The sequence below is a fragment of the Neolamprologus multifasciatus genome, chromosome 9, assembly GCF_963576455.1.
Source record: "Neolamprologus multifasciatus chromosome 9, fNeoMul1.2, whole genome shotgun sequence".
Lineage (NCBI taxonomy): Eukaryota > Metazoa > Chordata > Actinopteri > Cichliformes > Cichlidae > Neolamprologus > Neolamprologus multifasciatus.
Window position 1 is genome coordinate 32,819,631 of NC_140447.1, and position 19,836 is coordinate 32,839,466.

Below are 19,836 nucleotides of genomic sequence, written 5' to 3' on the forward strand. Positions count from 1 at the left end.
TTACCCTGTTCTGAGATCTCTTCACTGGCTACCTTGTCAGGTTCGAGCAGATTTTAAGGTCCTGCTGCTCACCTACAAGGCTTTAAACGGATCGGCACCTTCATACCTCTCCGACCTTTTACACCTTTATGTTCCATCTCGTGCTCTCCGATCTCAGGACTCTGGCCTTCTAAAAGTTCCTAGAGCCAGAACAAAGACAGTTGGAGAGCTTTTTCTTTTTGTGCCCCGTTTCTGTGGAACAACCTCCCTCAAGATATTCGGCAGGCTGCTCTGTGGAGGTTTTTAAAACCAAGTTGAAGACACATTTGTTCACCCGATCCTACATGTCTTAATTCTCTGGCTTTTAGTTTTTACATTTTTATTGTTTTAACTTGTATTGTGTCTCTTACCTGTATCGCTCTTATTTTATTTATCTCTTTAGTTGTACAGCACTTTGTTTGAAAGCGCTTTATAAAGTTATTATTATTATTATTATTATTATTATTATTATTATTATTATTACAAGGTCCACATTTATGGGAACATCTGCTACAGATGTGGGAGAATATTTGATTTCTATAGTAGACAGAAGCCACGGGTGTGTTCAGTCAAACGTTTAGAATAAACTTTGGTCTATAAATGTGTTTCAGGATTTATTTTTAACTCCAACTGCTTATTTGTACTATGCTTTCATTTCAGAGTGCAATGAGAAATAAAAAGGATATTTTCAATAAAACTGTCACGATCCTGGGTCTGTGACTCGGTGTTTTCTGTTTTGTATTGTTAATCTTTGATTTCATGATGTATCTTCGTTTATTCTGTGTTTTATTGTACCTCTAAGTTCAGTCTATGTATTTCCTGCTTTGTTGTGAAGGTCCGTGTCTCATGTCAGTGTGTTTAGTTTGCGTTTCCTCTGTCTCGTCTTGTCAGTCACTCCCAGCTGTGTCCTCCTTCTGTGTCTCATTCCCTCGTTATTCCCTCTGTGTATTTAAGCCTTGTGTTTGCCTCTGTTAGTTGCTCGTTCGTCTGCGTATCTCCCTCTGTCGTCTCAGGTTGTCTCTCTGTGTCTGGTTTGTTTCTATTAGTTTTCCCGGTTTAGGTTTTTGCTTAGTTTCCATGCTCACCTTCGCCATTTCTGTTTGTATCACCATGTGATGAATAAACTCACTTGCATCTGAGCTGCCTGCATAAAGGGTCCTTTAATAATTTACACACGGCTCGCAAACCGTGACAAAAACACTGGAAAAATGGGGCTGTTCTAAAACGTTTGACGGGTAGTGTATATATTTAGTTTATATATTTTCTTTATTTATATCGTTTGTTTTGTAGCAAAGTGTTACTTGGATGCTTCTCTATGTGCTTCTTTATGTGCAATTTTGTTGCATTCTGAGCCTTAGAAATTTATTGGTGGTAGTGATGAACTGCTGTTAGAATCATGTTAAATTCTGATAAATCAGACAATTACCTCTCCAGCTGTTGTTACAGTCTTTGTGTTTATCGGATCCTTACAGGGTAAAAGATGACGACACCTAAAGAAATCCTTCTGGGGACTTTGAAGGATTTGGGACGTGAAGACTTTGAAAAATTTAAGTGGCATCTGAAGGACTACGGGTCTGTAGAAGGTTTACCAGCAATCCCAGAGAGTAAACTGGAGAATGCAGAGAGGACGGACATAGTGGATCTGATGTTTGAGACCTACTCGATCAACACTTTTGAAGTCACTAAAAATCTTTTGGGGAGGATAAACAGGAATGATCTGTTGGAGAATTTAAATAAAACCATCCCAGAACCCAAAGGTAAGTCAGGGAATGACTAAACAAAAAACACAAACAATAAAAACATTAGTTAACATTACACAGGTGCCATTACCATCCATATAAATAATAAATCCAAAACACTTGCCAACACTTTCAGGAGTGAGAGACTGCAGAAAGCCAACAGTTTGTTTTATGCATCTGCACAAATAACCTCCTGTGTACACATGAATATCTGCTCTTTGGGTTGGTTTGATTAAAATGGGACCAGCAGCAGGTTTTCTGCCCATTTTACAGATTTTATTGTCCGACAGGTTTTAGAGCTGTTTTATCAACATAAATGAGGCGACAACAACAGTTTGGGACATGTCACAAATATGATCAAAGTGCTTTTTCTTAAATCTATTTACCAGTTGAAGGTAAAGTTAAAAAAAAAAAAAATGGCTGCCATTTCTTTCTGCTGTTTGGAGACCCAAACAAAAAATGCCCAGAAAGTAAATGCTTTTTATTATGGTTGATAAACAGGACACAAAGGTGATTGGTCAAAGGTTGGAGGAAAGCCACAGTTCTCCTTATTTGACTGAAATCTCAGCTCACGTTTTTTCTTTTGCAGCTTTCTGGGAGAAAAAAACCTTAATTCTTTCATTTATTCTACATATTTATTCATTACTGGCTCCATAGTGTTGTTTATGTAATATGTGAAATGTTGCTAGTATTGATTTGGTGCTGTATAAATAAACATAATTAAATCGAATGTGTCTCTATAAAACCTGCCCTCAGTTATAACCAGTGTTGGGTAAGTTATTTTAAAATAGTAACTTAGTTACATTACTAGTTCTATCAAAAGTAACTCAGTTACTTCAAGTTACTCGTTACTTTGAAAGTAACTAGTTACTAGGGAAAGTAACTTTGGTTTTATTCAGAATTCTCTTGTTAATGTGTTGCTTCCATAACTTTGCCAGTCTTCTAGCTTGCTTACTTGCCACAAGTGCACTGTGCCACCTACCAATAGAAAGGAAAAGATAATGTGCATATTTCCACGAGAGAAATCCCACGCCTGGACCATCATTGACCGCTGCCATGATTCTAGCCTACGTCACAGCGTCATGTGCGCCTTTTACATCCAACACAAAAACTGCAGTCGTGGTGCTTTGATTGTACTCAGAACTCGGAAATTCTGCCTTCTGAATATGAAGATGTAGGTAACACCACACTGCAGATGAGCTGCATACAGGGCTGGACTGGGACAAAAAATCGGCCCGGGCGTTTTGACTAGAGACTGGCCACCATTATAGGAAAAATCATAAAGCCTTTGAATGAAAACAAACGCTGTTGTGACAGTGATGTTCACTGTTCTGATGGTATATATGCATCAATCTATCAATCCTTTGTTGTAAGATTCAGATAATTATTTTTTAAAAGCTAGACATTTTAAATGAGAATAAGAAAGAAAAGTATTTCTTTGTGCCCCCCTCTCCCTGTTAATGCCCTACCTTGCCCCCCTGGCAAAACTTTGCTAGATCCGCACCTGCACAGTTACCAGCTGTCAGCTACCTAAAAAAGGATCCTGGTGTTATTTGTCTCTCAGAAACAGTTCATAACTTCCCTTCAACTCATTCATGTCACCTAAAAGGTAAACCTGTTTCTCCATCACCTGTTCAGCTCTGATGATTCAGTAAGGACATCTCCTGGTTTCATCTTCATGTTTCCCTCTCACCAGATAACCAAACCGACATCATGACCAGCAGCTTTTTTGCAGCTGTGGCTCCAGCAAACATCAGCTGATACTAGAAATTAATATTAAATAAATTCTAACAACAGCTGATCAAGCTTAAACGTGCTGCTGTTGTTTAACGCGACATTGGCTGGTTTCCTCTTTCTGGCGCAAAGTGGGCGATAAACAAACAAGAGAGACGATCAGCTGATCATTGATCAGTTTTCATGATTGAAGTAGAAACGCGAGAGGGAGGGGGGAGAATGAAAGAAGAGGCAGCTGTGCAGCAAAGACACAGAATACCTCCAGCTTTGTGTCTTTTTCATTGTAGCTGAATTACGGGACAAACTGTCATCAGATCTGGATGAGTTCGACCTGAAGAAATACTCTGGTTCAGAGAAGGCATTTTTGGAGCTGCTGCCAGTGGTCAAAGCCTCCAAGAAAGTGCTGTAAGTGAATCTATGAACAAATATGTTTAATAATGCTAGATGAAGAAAATAATATGTCTGCATTGTTATTCTTCCTCAGGCTGAGAGATTGTGCACTCTCAAAAAGAAGCTTCGAAGCTTTGTCTGAAATTCTCAGCTCCCCATCCAATCATCTGAGAGAGCTGGACCTGAGCTCGAACAAGCTGCAGGATTCAGAATTGGATTTGCTGTGTGTTGGACTAAAGAGTCCTGACTGTAAACTAGAAACTCTCAGGTAAGGATACAGACTTTTTGACACTTTTTGACTCTTAAATCTTTAAGTTTATCTTGATGCGGACGTTCAAAGTCAGCACAATTTTCCTTTGAAGCTCCTGAGTTTATATTTTTGACTGTCAGGTTGTCTGGACAGATGTTTTTATTTCATTTTTTTACTTGTCCCTAAAGTCAGAACTAAACCCACATGTAGATGACTTTCTGTTACTGGAGCAGCCTTCCTGAAGACAGCAGTGTGTTTTCATGCTTTTAAAGCCAAACTCACCTTTCTGACTTTCTGCTTTCATTTATTATCCAATTTTATTTGTTTATTATATATTTCTACTGTTTAACTACTGCTCACATCTTTTATCCTCCTTTTTAATTGTTCATTTCTTTTTACCCAGTGTTTCTATATTGCACTTTGTATTTGTCATCTAGACTTATCATGCACTACTTTGCTCATTTATTGTTTGGTTTTAATGTTCTTAAATTCCGGTTCTTTTGGTATTCTTTAAGGCCAAAAAGACACGGCTCAAAAGTGGTCTTTTTACTTTAAAAAATGATCTTTATTTTACATATCCGGTAGGGGTGCAACGATACACAAAATTCACGGTTTGGTTTGGTTCGATACTTTGGTGTCACAGTTTGATATTTTTCGATACAAAAAAATGTTCATGCTTTTTTAATTTGTCATTTATTAAAATTATAAATATATATTTTAACTCAAAAGTACAGTTTTTAAATTTAATGTTGCTGAAACAACAAAGTAATAAAAAATCTGTCTGATCGAGAAATCACTCATCTTTGGAAAAGAGAGTTTATTACAGAGAAATGTCTCTTTCCAAAATAAAAGCTATACTACACGCTTCTTCTGGGCTATATTCTCAGCAGCATATTAAACATATCAGGTCCCCATAAGGAGAATCATGTGCTAACGGCTGTCTAAATGACTCGGGTAAAGTTTGTAGCATGCGTGCTTGTTGTTTTTGTCTGCTTCCACTTGTCTTTGCACGAGGATGATGTCGGAGTAAATGTGCAGTCATATTCGTTGTGTTCTCACTAGTGCTGTCAGCGTTAATCTGAAATGACGTTAACGCCACAACACGGCAAATCTCCGTTAACGAGCTACCGCGGATCGCCCCGTGCGTGGGGCTGGACGGCGTTAACAAGCTAACTGCGCTAACGCACTAGTTCCCATCCATGTAATTGAGCATTGCGTGGCACATCCGACAAACCGTTTTACTTTAGTCCATGACGCGCTTACCTTCAGGGTCAAACGTCACATGAAAACCAAAATAGTTCCAAACGCCAGATCTGAATGAGGGTGGGGGAGGTTCAATTTGCCATGTTGCAACGAGCTTAACTTCTGTCTTGCTAGCTTGCACTGCGCTCAATGGATCTGCGCTCGACAGTGCAGCCTAGGCAGAGTAGTCGAACGCAGATCCACTGAGAGCTCAACACAGACAGCATCGTCAGAAGAAAAGTTGATAAAATAAATTAAAAATGTTGTATTGTTCGATACATATGCGTACCGAACCGAAAACACTGTATCGAACGGTTCAATATTGATACGAGAATCGTTGCACCCTTAATATCCGGATATGGAGACCTGAACACACAACACACAACCCCAGGTCTGAAGCACAAAACAGGAATCCTAGTCATTTATATAGACGTCAACCACACTTTAAGTTTCGATCAAGCACTCTACTTAGTTTCACTTTTCGCCTGCAAAAGCATGTAATTTCCTGTCAGTCCTGTCGGCACAGAGTGTACTCAGAGTTGGGCCTTTCTTATAAAGCAATATAATCAGCATATAAGCATTTAAGATTATAAATTTAAACCTCAACAATGTTCTTACCTGGGGTCCGTTCTTCGTACCTCGCTTACTACATCCAAGATCAAATGACACATCCAAGATCAAATCATCGCGCCAACTTTGAGCTCGCTATTCCGGTTCTCCGAACACACCTGTTGCTGACGATTAGTACAGCTGGATGAAGTCATGTGAGATCACTGGGTGGCTTAAAAGGGGCTACGCATCGATAGTAGAAACATTGATCGGCAACCCTTTGATTGGTCGGCGAAAATGTCAAAGGAGCGCGCTCAGTATTTTTCGGCAGCAGAGCAAGAACTCTTGATTGAGGGATTTCAGGAGTTTCAGAGTTTAATTAAAACGCAAGGGAACACTGCAAAGGCTGCAAAAGCAAGGAGAGAGGGCTGGCAGAAAGTTGCTGACAAATTAAACTCGTAAGTAATTTATTATATTACATTATATTATATTATATTATTATGTTTTGTCATGTTTTTAATATTCGAAATTGTGTTGCACAATTCTGTCCCGTGCAGCTCTGCCACTAGGTTGGTCCAAGTGCACTGGCTGGAGGTCATCATCAGGCTGCACCTCCACCACAGGAGTCCTCTCCTTTCTGATGGTGGCAATGTTGTGCAGTACGGCACATGCAACAATAATGTCACATGCCCTGTCAGGTGCAACCCTCAGACTTTTCAGACACTGAAATCTTCCCTTTATTTGCCCAAAGGTCATTTCAATGCGTGCCCTTGTCCTGGCTAGAGCTGCATTGTAGCAGGTTTGTGGCCCAGGGTTGGGGTCAGGGAACGGTGTCATGAAGTACTGCCTGCATGCATAACCCCTGTCTCCAAGGAGAATCCCATCGTAGGCCCCTGTGTAATGGAGAAATGCTGTTATGTTAGGCCCAAAATAAGTATGAAATATCAAAATAAGTCTCTTTTTCTTGCCACGCTCAAATAATGTGCATAACCCTGACTCTCTGAAAATTGTTGAGTCATGCACTGATCCGCGCCATTTAGCTTCCACATTTGTGATATGGCACATAGAGTCACACACCATCTAAGAGATTTCATTATGTGTGAACACACTCCTTTTCATTATATATTACCATCTAAAATATTAGTATCACTCACCTGCACATTTATACTGTGAACCCCCTTTCGATTGACAAAATCCCCTTCATTGGGGCCTGGGGGGGCCTTGATCGCAATGTGTGTGCAGTCTATGGTACCAATCACATTAGGGAAGCCTGCGGACAATCGAGCTATAGTTACAGACATAGGTCATGATTGCATCACATTCATTATCGAATTTAATGTACCTGCAATAGAAAAAAAGCCCTGTTTGACAACCTGTGGTCTTAAGTGGCTTGGAAAAACCACAAACGCACCCAGGAAATGCTTGAGTGCCAGGTATACTTTGCGAATGGAACGGCAGACAGCACTTTTGCCAATGTTCTCTGCGTCTCCAACAGCGTACAGAAAGTGCCACTCGCAAAGAAACGCAAGGCAATGCACACAGTTTGTGCAGTTGTTAATGCCCGACTACGGTGAGTGGAACTCTTAACATAGGGATCCAACAAGTTGGTTAAGTAAATAATACCCTCACGGGAAAATCGATATCTCTCTATGAGCACACTGTCGCGCTGAGCTAAAGGATCCTGTCTATCCCGCAATATACGCTGAATTCTGAAAACTCTCCTTATCAATCTTGCACCTTCCGCAATGGGTTGCTCGCGTACAAACGGACAGGACATGGCTGCGACAGACTTCCCAAATCCACCTTCGCTTTTATAGCCGTGGTCTCTCATCTTGATTACACGAAGTAATTTACTATTACTACTCTAAAATATGAATTACATCTGAAATAATCAAATACATGAAATAGAATGATTAATAGTACATTTCCCTTTTTTTAGGAAATGACCTGTATGTATCTGTATGAAATCAATAAAAGAATCAAATACTGCATTATCTTTAGTTACATTGATAATATTTATTTATGGAAAAACAGTGGAAAAATATCGCTGTTGCTTTCGTATAAATGAAGCGGACATACCTGAGTGGCCGCGATCTAATCCTGTTTACATAAAGTAAGCCTGCTCCCAAGCAGGCTTACTATATATATAGATATAGATATATATATAGATAGAGAGATATATATAGATAGATAGATAGATAGATAGGGCCTTGAGGGTGGGCACGTTAACGGCGTCCAGTAGACGGTCTGTGTATTCAAACCTACCTCTGGCGCCGGTGCCCACCTCTCAATTTTAAATCCATGTAGACATTGAGGGTTCTCGGGAGGGGCCATGCTAACACCTGCTGCTCTCTGGCAGCAGCACCATGCTCTCCCTTGTTTTAAATACACTTTAGAGCAACACGCAGCAACACTACACTTGAGCGGGAGGAGGGAGGTATGGGGTCTTAACACACCCCCGTTCTCTACTAGCCATCGGGGCGGGGGGGCTGGGAAGAGATGCTGGCTGTCCGATTGGCCTCCCTGCTGCTGCGGAGCCTGGGGCGGTCTGCTTGCCTCCACCCCGGAGGAAGGGTAACATCTCTTGGGTCTGGGTGCTGTTTCCCCCTCTGGGGGTGAGGATACCTGGACCCGGGGTATAGAGTATGTTTGGGGAGTGTGATTGTGTGTACATGTCCATTTACGTTTATTCCTACGTTGGGTGAGTGCTGAGTATTTGTATATGTGTGCATGAGGGTGGGAATGCATGTCTGTGTCTGTGCATTGTTGGTTCTTGGTGTCCGGGGCTGGGCGCTCAGGTATGTGCCAGCTCACTCCCGGTGGCTACTTGGCGGGGCCTGGCGCCTGCTGCTCGGTCAGGCCTCTTCCGGGGCGCGGGGGGCCCTCGGGCCTCCGGCCTCTGTGCCTGCGGCTTGGTTCACTCTGGCACAGCTGGCTGCCGGCGGGCACGCCGGTGCAGCCCCCTCTAGCTTCTGCCCGGTGGCTACTGGGTGACCCCTCGTCTGAGGATCCTCAGCCCTTCCCATGACGGTGGCACGGATGCCCCTCCGGTGGTCCTCCTTGGGCTCTTGCACTCTGGGGCCTCTGGATGTCTGGGGCCTGGATCTCCTCCATGCCTGCTTCATGCCCTGGGGGCGGGGCTATGGCTCTCTACATCCTTTTGCAGACCATTACATGGGGAAACCATTTGAATGCAAGCGCGCCGACCCACACAGGTGTGCACACAGGTGTTCACTGTTCGTAGACTTAAATCACACCTTTCTTGGCTGCTACTTCAAAGCACATTGTGCGCTGTCTGTCCTGCGTGCTGCACAACAACATTCAATATTTAGTATTTACTGCTGTTTACACTTAGCTAGATTAATGCGATGGTGTTGTGTTTAGTATGTTGCTTTGGGGTTTTTTTGCTTGTTTTCTTTTCTTTTTCTCTCAACAGGTGATCCAGGAGATATTTTTTTCCCCCTTTCTCACTGTCCCTCTCCCCTTCTGTCTTTCGTTTCCTTCCTCTTTCTTTCTCCCTTTCCTATCCCTCACTCATGTCTGTCCGGTCTGTAACAACTGAAAATAAAATAAAATAAATAATAAAAACAAAGGTCGATCAAATGGACCAATATGGCAATGCCATGATGATCCATTTGGCAAAATAAATCCATTGGGTATCCTTGTTGGTCTTCAGACAACAATTCTGACGGCTAAAGAACCAAATGGGACAGGCAAAAAAAAAAGATCACGCGAAATCGTCAACAATCAAATCCAGCTAACTTACTTAGTGAGGTACGAAGAACGGACCCCAGGTCTCTGGTTTGTTTGTGTGTTTGTTTGTTTTGCTCAGTTCTGTTTTTCTGAGGGTTTTTTTTTAAGTTATTAAATTTGTAACTGTAGTGATTTGTGTGTGTGACAGAGGCACTGCTAGGGATTTTTGACACAAGTTGTTCTTGTAAAATCAGTCTGTGAAGGTTCTCAGACATCCAGGTCACTGTAGTCTAAGGAGCTTGGAAAGAAAAGCGTCTGGACTTCTTTAAGTTTCCTTGAAGATGTTTCACCTCTCATCAGAGAAGCTTCTTCAGTTCTAAGGGTCAAATGGTGGAGTGGGACAGTCAGTGAAAGGGAAATGGTGGTGGCTCAGGGTTTGTATGTTTGGGGGCTTCAGAGGGAAAAGATGAATGCAGGCCTGGAGTTGGTGTGTGAGAGCAGGGAGTGAATTCAGCATCCTGACAGCCTGGATGAAGCTGTCTCTCAGTCTCCTGGTTCTGGCCCGGAGGCTCTTCAGTCTCCTCCCTGATGGCAGCAGGACCTGACAAGCATGTTGTCAGGACCTGGGGCTTTGCGTGTGTTGATCCTGGCAAGGGATCTCCACACACTGTCTGGGGATAGTGTCACCACCCGATCGTTGGGGGGTGGGGGTGGAGTCTCCTGTGCTGGGGTGTCGTTCTGTGTCTCAAAGCGAGAGAAAATTTCACTCATGTGTGGCGGCCTGTTTAAGGATCTCCCAGTCTGTGGTGGAAAAGCAGTATTGCAGGTCCTTCTGGCCACACACGTACCTGCTGACGAACTGGTTTAGTGACTTTGACCAGGGGCCTGTATGCTGGCATTAGCACAACAGTGATGTGATCAGAGGCACCAAAGTGGGTGGATGGGGGGCTTTGTAATCTCCTCTCTGGGTGGTGAAAACATTTCCAAAATGTCGTTTCCTTGTGTTGGAAATTCAATGTGTCTATGCAGTAGTAAACGTAGGGGGTGTCCAAATTCATGGACTGCATCCACCTGAGGACGCATTTGTAGATCGATTACGTCACAGCGACACGATGAAGGCTGTCCAAATTCATAGACTCCTCCGAATGCAGCCCTCAGTCCTCATTTTCCCCGAATTTGAAGGATGGGTCGGGTATGTCCTTCGTGTCCTACCATATCCCAGAATTCATAGCGTGGCCCAGCCAATTCCAGTTTCCGGCAATGGCGGCCGCTACTAAGTTTTTAATATTACTCTTATTACTCTTTCTGGGTCACAAAATAAACTTTTAACATATTTTCAGTCGAGAATGTAGCTGTGTAAACTTTAAATATCTGCTCAGTTTATCAAGATATCGCATATTTTCAGAAGTGCTCCAACGTTTTCGGAGACGTCTGCTACCCACCTGCTCGATAGCTAGCTGGGAGCTCTAGGGTCACTAGAGCCTCAGAGAACAGTAAACTGCCGGCACATCATGTTCAGATCACCTCGGTCTTTCGCTACTCAGGTTAAACGTGATATATAAGTGACTTAGACAACCTAAAAATGTTATTGTTTGGCTCTTTTCAGTGTTTTATTTGTTCCTGAGTAAATCGGTTTGGCTGAGATTAAAGTTATTAGATTAGATTAGACAAAATAAACCTTTACAGTGGTTGCAAAAGTATTCGGCCCCCTTGAACTTTCCCACATTTTGTCACATTACAGCCACAAACGTGAATCAATGTTATTGGAATTCCACGTGAAAGGCCAACACAAAGTGGTGAACACGTGAGAAGTGGAACGAAAATCATACATGATTCCAAACATTTTTTACAAATAAATAACTGCAAAGTGGGGTGTGCATAATTATTCAGTCCCCTTTGGTCTGAGTGCAGTCAGTTGCCCATAGATGTTGCCTGATCAATCAATCAATCAATCAATCTTTATTTATAAAGCACTTTTCATACAAAAAGAAAATGTAGCACAAAGTGCTTTACATGGTTAAAAGCAGCCCCCCCTCCACCCCCCCCCCACCCCACACACACACATGCACACACTTAAAAAGTAAAATTGGACTGGGTACGCATGAGCCAAGTGAGGAAACACTATCATGGGGAGCCGTCTGCACTGGAAGCCAGTCACAGACCGCAGCCTCCAGGCTGGGCACACAGCAGGAGGGAGGCAAAGAAGCCCCCCAGCCAGGCTGAGAGGACCCCCAGAGCCCCAGCAGCCACGGTCGATCACAGCCCCGGTGCAGAGAGCGCCCTCTGAGGAAACACTGGAGATATGACCTAATAAGAGTATATACTGGGTAAAAAGATCAAATAAATAAGAACGGGATACAATATAAATATAAATATAAATAGAGTAAGAAGATTAAAAAATGAATAAGAATAAAATCAATAAATATTAGGTAAAACCTAAATTAACAATAGAATAACAGGATAGAATAAATAAGCATAAAATAAATAAACGTTAAGTAAAAGCCAAATTAAAAAAATTAAAAAGGTGGGTCTTGATGAGTGCTAATGACTAAATAGAGAGCACCTGTGTGTAATCTAATGTCAGTACAAATACAGCTGCTCTGTGATGGCCTCAGAGGTTGTCTTAGGCTATGTCCACACGTACCCGGGTATTTTTGAAAAGGCAGATTTTTCTATGCGTTTGCACCTTTCGTCCACACGTAAACGGCGTTTTCGGTCACTGAAAACTGAGATTTCTAAAAACTCCGGCCAGGGTGGATATTTTCTAAAACTCAGTTTTTGCATTTACGTGTGGATGAGAAAAACGTAGAAAACGCAGCGTCAAAGGTGTGCGCCTTTTTTGATGTCACACTGTGCGCCACGTTATTGTTTCGGTGAAATGAATTTCTACAACACTGTTACTGTTAATTGTTCTCTCTGCAGTGTTTAAATGCTTACATATACACACACAGTTACTGTCCCTCCACACATACCACTCGGTTCTGCTTCTATGCCCCAGCTTTGTTTACTTTTCCCACCGAGGCTTCTAGACTTCTGATTGGCCAACATTTCTACACGGTTACGAATATATCACCACCTGTTGCTTTGGCATGTTCCTAGCAGCGTTTTCCTTCATTTCTGCGTTTACGTGTGGACGTGATTATTTTTTAAAACGAAAACGGAAAATCTCTGTTTTCAAAAATACCCGTGTACATGTGGACATAGCCTAAGAGAATATTGGGAGCAACAACATCATGAAGTCCAAAGAACACACCAGACAGGTCAGGGATAAAGCTATTGAGAAATGTAAAGCAGGCTTAGGCTACAAAAGATTTCCCAAGCCTTGAACATCCCACGGAGCTCTGTTCAAGCCATCATTCAGAAATGGAAAGAGTATGGCACAACTGTAAACCTACCAAGACAAGGCCGTCCACCTAAACTCACAGGCCGAACAAGAAGAGCGCTGATCAGAAATGCAGCCAAGAGGCCCATGGTGACTCTGGACGAGCTGCAGAGATCTACAGCTCAGGTGGGGGAATCTGTCCATAGGACAACTATTAGTCGTGCACTGCACAAAGTTGGCCTTTATGGAAGAGTGGCAAGAAGAAAGCCATTGTTAACAGAAAACCATAAGAAGTCCCGTTTGCAGTTTGCCACAAGCCATGTGGGGGACACAGCAAACATGTGGGGCCACAGCAAACATGTGGGGGACACAGCAAACATGTGGAAGAAGCTGCTCTGCTCAGATGAGACCAAAATGGAACTTTTTGGCCAAAATGCAAAACGCTATGTGTGGAAAACTAACACTGCAGATCACTCTGAACACACCATCCCCACTGTCAGATATGGTGGTGGCAGCATCATGCTCTGGGGTGCTTCTCTTCAGCAGGGACAGGGAAGCTGGTCAGAGTTGATGGGAAGATGGATGGAGCCAAATACAGGGCAATCTTGGAAGAAAACCTCTTGGAGTCTGCAGAAGACTTGAGACTGGGGCGGGTCGTTGTCCAGCAGGACATAAACATAAAGCCAGGGCAACAATGGGATGGTTTAAAACAAAACATATCCATGTGTTAGAACGGCCCAGTAAAAGTCCAGATCTAAATCCAATCGAGAATCTGTGGCAAGATCTGAAAACTGCTGTTCACAAACGCTGTCCATCTAATCTGACTGAGCTGGAGCTGTTTCAAAGAAGAATGGACAAAGATTTCAGTCTGTAGATGTGCAAAGCTGGTAGAGACAGACCCTAAAAGACTGGCAGCTGGAACAGCAGCAAAAGGTGGTTCTACAAAGTATTGACTCAGGGGGCTGAATAATTACGCACACCCCACTTTGCAGTTATTTATTTGTAAAAATGTTTGGAATCATGTCTGATTTTCGTTCCACTTCTCACGTGTTCACCACTTTCTGTTGGTCTTTCACCTGGAATTCCAATAACATTGACTCATGTTTGTGGCTGTAATGTGACAAAATGTGGAAAAGTTCAAGGGGGCCGAATACTAGTGATGTGTCGGTCGCAAACAAAATGGCTCTTAGAGCCAGATCTTTGACGTGAACGACACGAGCCGGCTCCTTATCACGAGCCGTGGTTTTTTGTTTTGTTTTTTTCTCTCAGCCTCTCTCTCGCACTTTTTTCCCGCTTCACTCTGCACGCGAGCCTTGTGCTTTGCGCTGGGCAGAGGGGGGAGGTGCGGTAGTTACTCTCAGTAGCACAGGAACAGAGCGGGAGGGAGAGAGAGAGGCAGGGACAACAACGTCACATCAGAAAGGTATAGTAATCATCCACAACTATTTTCAGTTGCAGATGATAAAGGTTTCAGAAAGTTTATTCATGCAGGCCCATATGACAGAGAATATGCATCTTCTTTTTGTTTTCATATTATAATTTATATTTAATTGTGTTGTGGTTTGCAGTGTTTTGTGTTGTTTCATTTTAAATTTGTTTAAAGGAAAAAACTGAAAATTTAAATAGTTAAAAGTTGAACTGTGACTAGTTGGTTTTAGTATTATATGATTTATTTATTACATTTTATGTGGAGTGAATAAATAAAAGTATATTTACGGTGGCCCCTACAGACAAAGCACATACAAACTCCAAAACACGTGCAAAACACAACAGAAGTGCTCCAGGATGCTAGGGGGCAGTGTTGAGCTTTTTGTTACCTACTGGCTTCACAAGCCAGCAAGTACCAACGACTGGATTTGGTGTGTGGTAGTAACAGGTAAATGAACATTTTTTTTTTTTTAATTATTTGAATATATATGAGTGCTTGTGTATAAATACACGAACAATACACACATGCTTTCATGCTTTCAATTGTGTAATTCAAGTGATCTAGGTAGCTCTTTTTTGGAAGTTCAGTTAACGCTAGAAATATGTTTTAGAGTTTGTACGTGTTTTGGCTCTAGGGACCACCGCATATATTTATATATAAACATATATAAATAAAACCACTTTTGTTTTTACATCAGTAAGTCCTTTTGTGCATAATTTTATATTGTTGTCAATAATAAATGAATTAAAGCAACAAAACAACCTGAAGAGCCGGTTCAGAGCTGAAAGAGCCGGTTCTCTAAAGAGAGACAGAAATCCCATCACTACTGAATACTTTTGCAAGCCACTGTATTAATCCCCCGGGTGGTTTTCACACAGCTGAATAAACGTCAAACAGAAAACTGATTAAGCAGAAGTGTGAGATGGCCAAGAGTTTACTCCAGTGTTCTGTTATATTTTAGATAGCAAGGAGCAGACAGCTGAGTTTATTAAACTCCACCGAGACAGCGGTGACGCAAATCTCAAGGCTAGACCGTCCCATTTCATAGACATTTATTTCCGGCCTACCCGACCTTCTGAGGACCCGGCCCACATAGACCACGAAGGCCGGGTCCTCAGGAGGATCCAGCCTATGAGTTTGGACATGACCATAGTAAAAGTTAATGGAGTCTGACCAATGACTGTAGAAAACATGGACGACGCGACAGCTCCCCAAAATGAAGTTAAAACGTCTGTATCGCCCCCTGGTGTCTGGCTGCAGTATAGGTCATAAACCCCGCCTCCTCCATGTTAGCGGATGGGACTGGGGTCAGACTAAAATAAATTTATTCTCCTCAGATAATTTTTTTCCAAAGATTCTTTCTTTTGTTTTCAATAGTTCTCATCACGCTGATTTATGTCCGAGGGGTCTCCTTTCCCATAAGTTTGATTCTAATTCCTACCGCGGTGATGTTAAATTGGGGTGAAACGTCATCATAGCAGCTTTGACTGGCAGCTGCAGTCACGGAGAAACTTGCGTATCTCTGTTCGGGAATAGCAGATAGAGCGCAGGCTCTGAGAGGAGGGCCAGCGTTTACGCTATGAAAACACGACCGAGTGTTTTAACCTGACGGCCTGAGGTGTTCTTCAGTAAACTGGACTACCCGACAGAAGGACCCGAGGCCCCGCTGCACTTTTTCGGTAAGTTAAACGTGTTTGTAAGCTAATCCGTAACTACCGTCCTTAGCTAGCTCCTGAGACCTAGCTAGCTAAGATGAGCACTCGGCTGTCAGGGTTCGTTTACCTGTGCAGGTGAATGAATTTACTAAAGAAATCAAGAGAAACGCTCCGAGCTGCTTAGTCACTAATTACTGTTACTGTACTTTTATTACAAGTATTATAATGTAAAAGAAACAGGCTGCACTCTGCTGCAGCTCCTGTGCAGAGCTGAATATTAAATATCTTATTAAACAGCAGCATGTTTTCAGTCTCTTACCACATGTGTAAAGACAGAAACACCAACTTTAAAAACCTGGCACTTCAGTAACTCCTCATTAATCCGTCAAAACTGATCAAATAGCGAAGATATTTACTGAAACCAACAACTTCCTCTTGGCAGCTTAAGTTAAAATGTTTAATTTTTCCACTGATTAATTTTTTAGCACTGACTGTATTTTTATGCAGAGTTTGTTGCAAATATTCAGGTTAAAAAACTGTTGAAATATTGTTAATGAGGTATGTTCACAAAGACACATGTGCAGAGCTCTGTGCAGCTCACATCCTTTAAGACAAATAGTTTGAAGCATTAATATTTCATGTTCAATACCAGTGCTGATGCCAGTGCTGATGCCAGTGCTGATGCCAGTGCTGACACCAGTGCTGACACCACCTCTGTATGTTGTGACCAGGATGCAGCAGCAGACTGAACCAGGACTGAAACCTGCTCCATCATCTCATCTTTGCAGATGTCCATTTATAAAGCTCCAACAACTCAAAGGTGAACATGATATTGGAACATCTGTTAGTATTTAAGGCTTCTTTTAAACAAACAGCTCATATGTCAGCTGTCAGCAGAACTGTAGGACTGAAATAAGAGAAGAGAAGAACACTCCCGAGTGTGTGAGGACAGAAGGATCAGCTTTATTTCAGAGATAAACTTTATATTTCAGTTTGTGATGATTGTGTTCTCGTTGTGATTACAGGAGCCGTCCTCAGATTCAGACCTCAGCACCACCCAGTGACAGCAGACAGATCATCCTATAGCTTCACTCTTTGTAGTAACTCCATAATTAACTGATGAAAACAGTCCAAAGGTTAAAGTACCACATGTGCTGTCAGTGAAAGCTGCAGCTGTTTAAAGATAAAGACAAAAGGATGAATCACCCATGTAACTGTGTCACTGTATATCAGCATCAACAGGACCTGAGTTTGGTGTTTCAGAGAGCTGTTGTCTACGTCTGTGTGCTGTCATTGCTCAGTCTGACCGAACGATGGACAGACTCAAGTTTGACTGTGAAACAAACTGTTGTTAAACAGTTTCATGGTTCACAAAGCAAAACAATCAAAAACACTTTTTTTTCATACTTGTGTTAAGTTTTGTATAGAAATGAGACCAAATTGATTGTGAGGTTAAATGTGATAGAAACAGCTCACACTGACATCCATCCTGATCAAACATGAGTGTCATGAAGCCTGTTTGCAGTTATTTGCACTGTTTTCCACTCTGCATGTTGTTTCTGTTCAGCTGTAAGTATAAAAGGCTCCATTCTACAACCTGTTTGTGTTGTTCAATAGAAACATTATTTTGTGCTGATGTTACACTTCTTTTATTCACAACCAAAGACTTTTTAAAATCTTCATAAAACTGCATTTAATGACTTTTGAATATTACTTTAAATACTTAGATTGAAAGTGATAAAAGTTCAAATACAAAGATCAGTATTGTCTAATGTTTTGGCTGCAGTGTGTTTTTGCACACAGGTATAACAGAACAGCTTTACTGTTTAGATTTTTAAACTTGAGTATGAACTTATACAAAATGCAGCAAGATATTAAAAAAGGTTGGATTATAAAATCGACTATATTGGATTCATATCGATATCGGACATAAAAAGTGGCATCGTTCCATCTCTGCTTTGATTACAGACACAGCTCTGTGTTTTCCAATTTGTCATCATTTTAAAAAGTTTCCATGAAACAGCAGAAATGAGGCTTTACTGTCAGAGGCCGACAGCACTGAACACAACAGCAGACTGGTGGCTAATAAACAGTGAATGATGCAGAAACAGATGTTTGAAGCTGTTCTTGGAGTACACTGAGAGAGAGAGAGCTGTGCAGGCAGGAACAGCCAAAGTCAGAGAGAATTCATGAGCATATTTATCAAACGTGAAGCAGAGTTTGGATCTTCTTTTGCTGCTGCTTCACTCAGTTTTGGTTGGAGACAGATGAAACCTGCAGCTTCAGGATCTGTGAGCTGTCCACTTTCAGCCCCGACGGCGTGTCCGTGTACGTGCCGTCGAGTGAACGATCCACGCTCTGTGTTTCCATCTTTGTGTGTTTAGCTGCTCTCATTTACTGTTTTAGCTGTTTGCTGCTTGTTATGGCTTTTGGTTAAAAGTCAGTAGTTAGTGCATAGTCTGATTAAGTTACATAAGCAAAGTGATAAATAAGTTCAAAGTTAAGAAATATTATAAGTAATTCATGCTAAAAACAGCTACAATGTCTGGGTTCGAATTTTGCTCAGAGTGAGACCTGGTTACCACAAGCGATCTTTGTATTGTATGTGCAGAAATGGGAGCGAGTGAGCGCTCTGATCATTCGCATATATTTGACGTATTTTCTCCGTTAATGCTGTGAAAAGTGCTTCGGAAGTATTAAAAGAGTGAACGAGTTCATGTACACGCTAAGAGTGCCCTACACGCTTGTACCTTGGGAAACGTTCGTCTTTACCATACCACCTTTATTTAAAAAGCACTTTAACATAAAACCAGAGTTCACAAAGTGCTGTACATGCTAATAGCATAAGTACATAAAAATTAAAATGAGATAAGATAAGATAAAATAAAAAACTAAAATAAATTGAAACATGTTAAAACAAATAAATACATAGAGTCAACCCCTCTAATCAATGCCAAAGGCTTCAGCGAATAAATATGTTTTAAGAAGACTTTTAAATTCAGAAAGAGAAGAAACCTGCCTAACATGCAAAGGTAGATCATTCCACAACTTTGGAGCAACTACAGCAAAAGCACGATCACCTTTAAATTTAAACTTAGTTTTTGGTACCTTAAGGAGCTGCTGATTGGCGGACCTAAGGGAACGGGCAGGTGTATATGGTTCTAGTAGCTCCAAGAGGTAGGGGGGGCCAGGCAATTAAGAGATTTAAAAGCAAATAAGATAATTTTAAAAACAATCCTAAAATGTACAGGTAGCCAGTGGAGTGAAATTAAAATTGGGGTAATGTGCTCAGACTTTTTTGTTCCAGTTAAAAGACGTGCTGCAGCATTTTGCACAACCTGCAGGCGCCTAATGGACGCATCACTAACTAGTCTTTGTGAGTATTAATGTGTTCAGAAACAACTTTTATATGTGTTTACCTGGAGTGAACTGCGATGCTAATGTAACGCACGTGTTAAGCTAGGCTAATCATTAAGTTTGTCATTAAGATGTGTAGTAGCTAGCAATTTATTTTCACTTTCTGTATATTTCAGTTACAAATAAGAAATAGCAAGGAGAAGCCTTGAGAGAGGAAAGGCTTAAAAAGATCTTCATTGAAATCAAGAAAAGCAAGCCTTGTGTGGAGATCTCGTCTATTTTGTTCGCTGGGTGTCGAGCTTCACATGGTCACATGTCGTGAGGGCAGCACAGTGCTTGTTGAAATAGTTTGTGAGCTTTAAGCTGAGATTCTGGCAAAATACATTTATATTAAACATCGATTCAGGATTGAATGAATCAACATCGTTTTATTCAAATTAAAACCATTTAAATGGGAA

At 41.6% G+C, this 19,836-nt stretch overlaps 2 protein-coding genes and 2 long non-coding RNA genes across 4 annotated transcripts in view; all 4 read left to right on the plus strand.

Moving 5' to 3' along the window:
- Positions 1 to 19,836, plus strand: part of LOC146511953 (uncharacterized) — a 329,039-nt gene that overhangs the window by 83,679 nt on the left and 225,524 nt on the right. The gene's annotated exons all lie outside the window — the stretch shown is intronic.
- On the plus strand, positions 802 to 7,220 carry LOC146511957 (uncharacterized). Its single transcript, XM_085171827.1, has 3 exons — positions 802 to 1,775; positions 3,779 to 3,896; positions 3,976 to 7,220. The coding sequence occupies exons 1-3, from the start codon at positions 1,499 to 1,501 to the stop codon at positions 4,151 to 4,153; spliced, it is 573 nt and encodes a 190-aa protein (XP_085027953.1). The 5' UTR covers positions 802 to 1,498; the 3' UTR covers positions 4,154 to 7,220.
- Positions 8,686 to 10,956, plus strand: LOC146511958 (uncharacterized). The gene is made up of 2 exons (XR_014875951.1): positions 8,686 to 9,997; positions 10,236 to 10,956. It is a non-coding gene; the product is annotated as an uncharacterized LOC146511958 (long non-coding RNA).
- On the plus strand, positions 16,568 to 19,298 carry LOC146511959 (uncharacterized). Its single transcript, XR_014875941.1, has 2 exons — positions 16,568 to 16,841; positions 17,047 to 19,298. It is a non-coding gene; the product is annotated as an uncharacterized LOC146511959 (long non-coding RNA).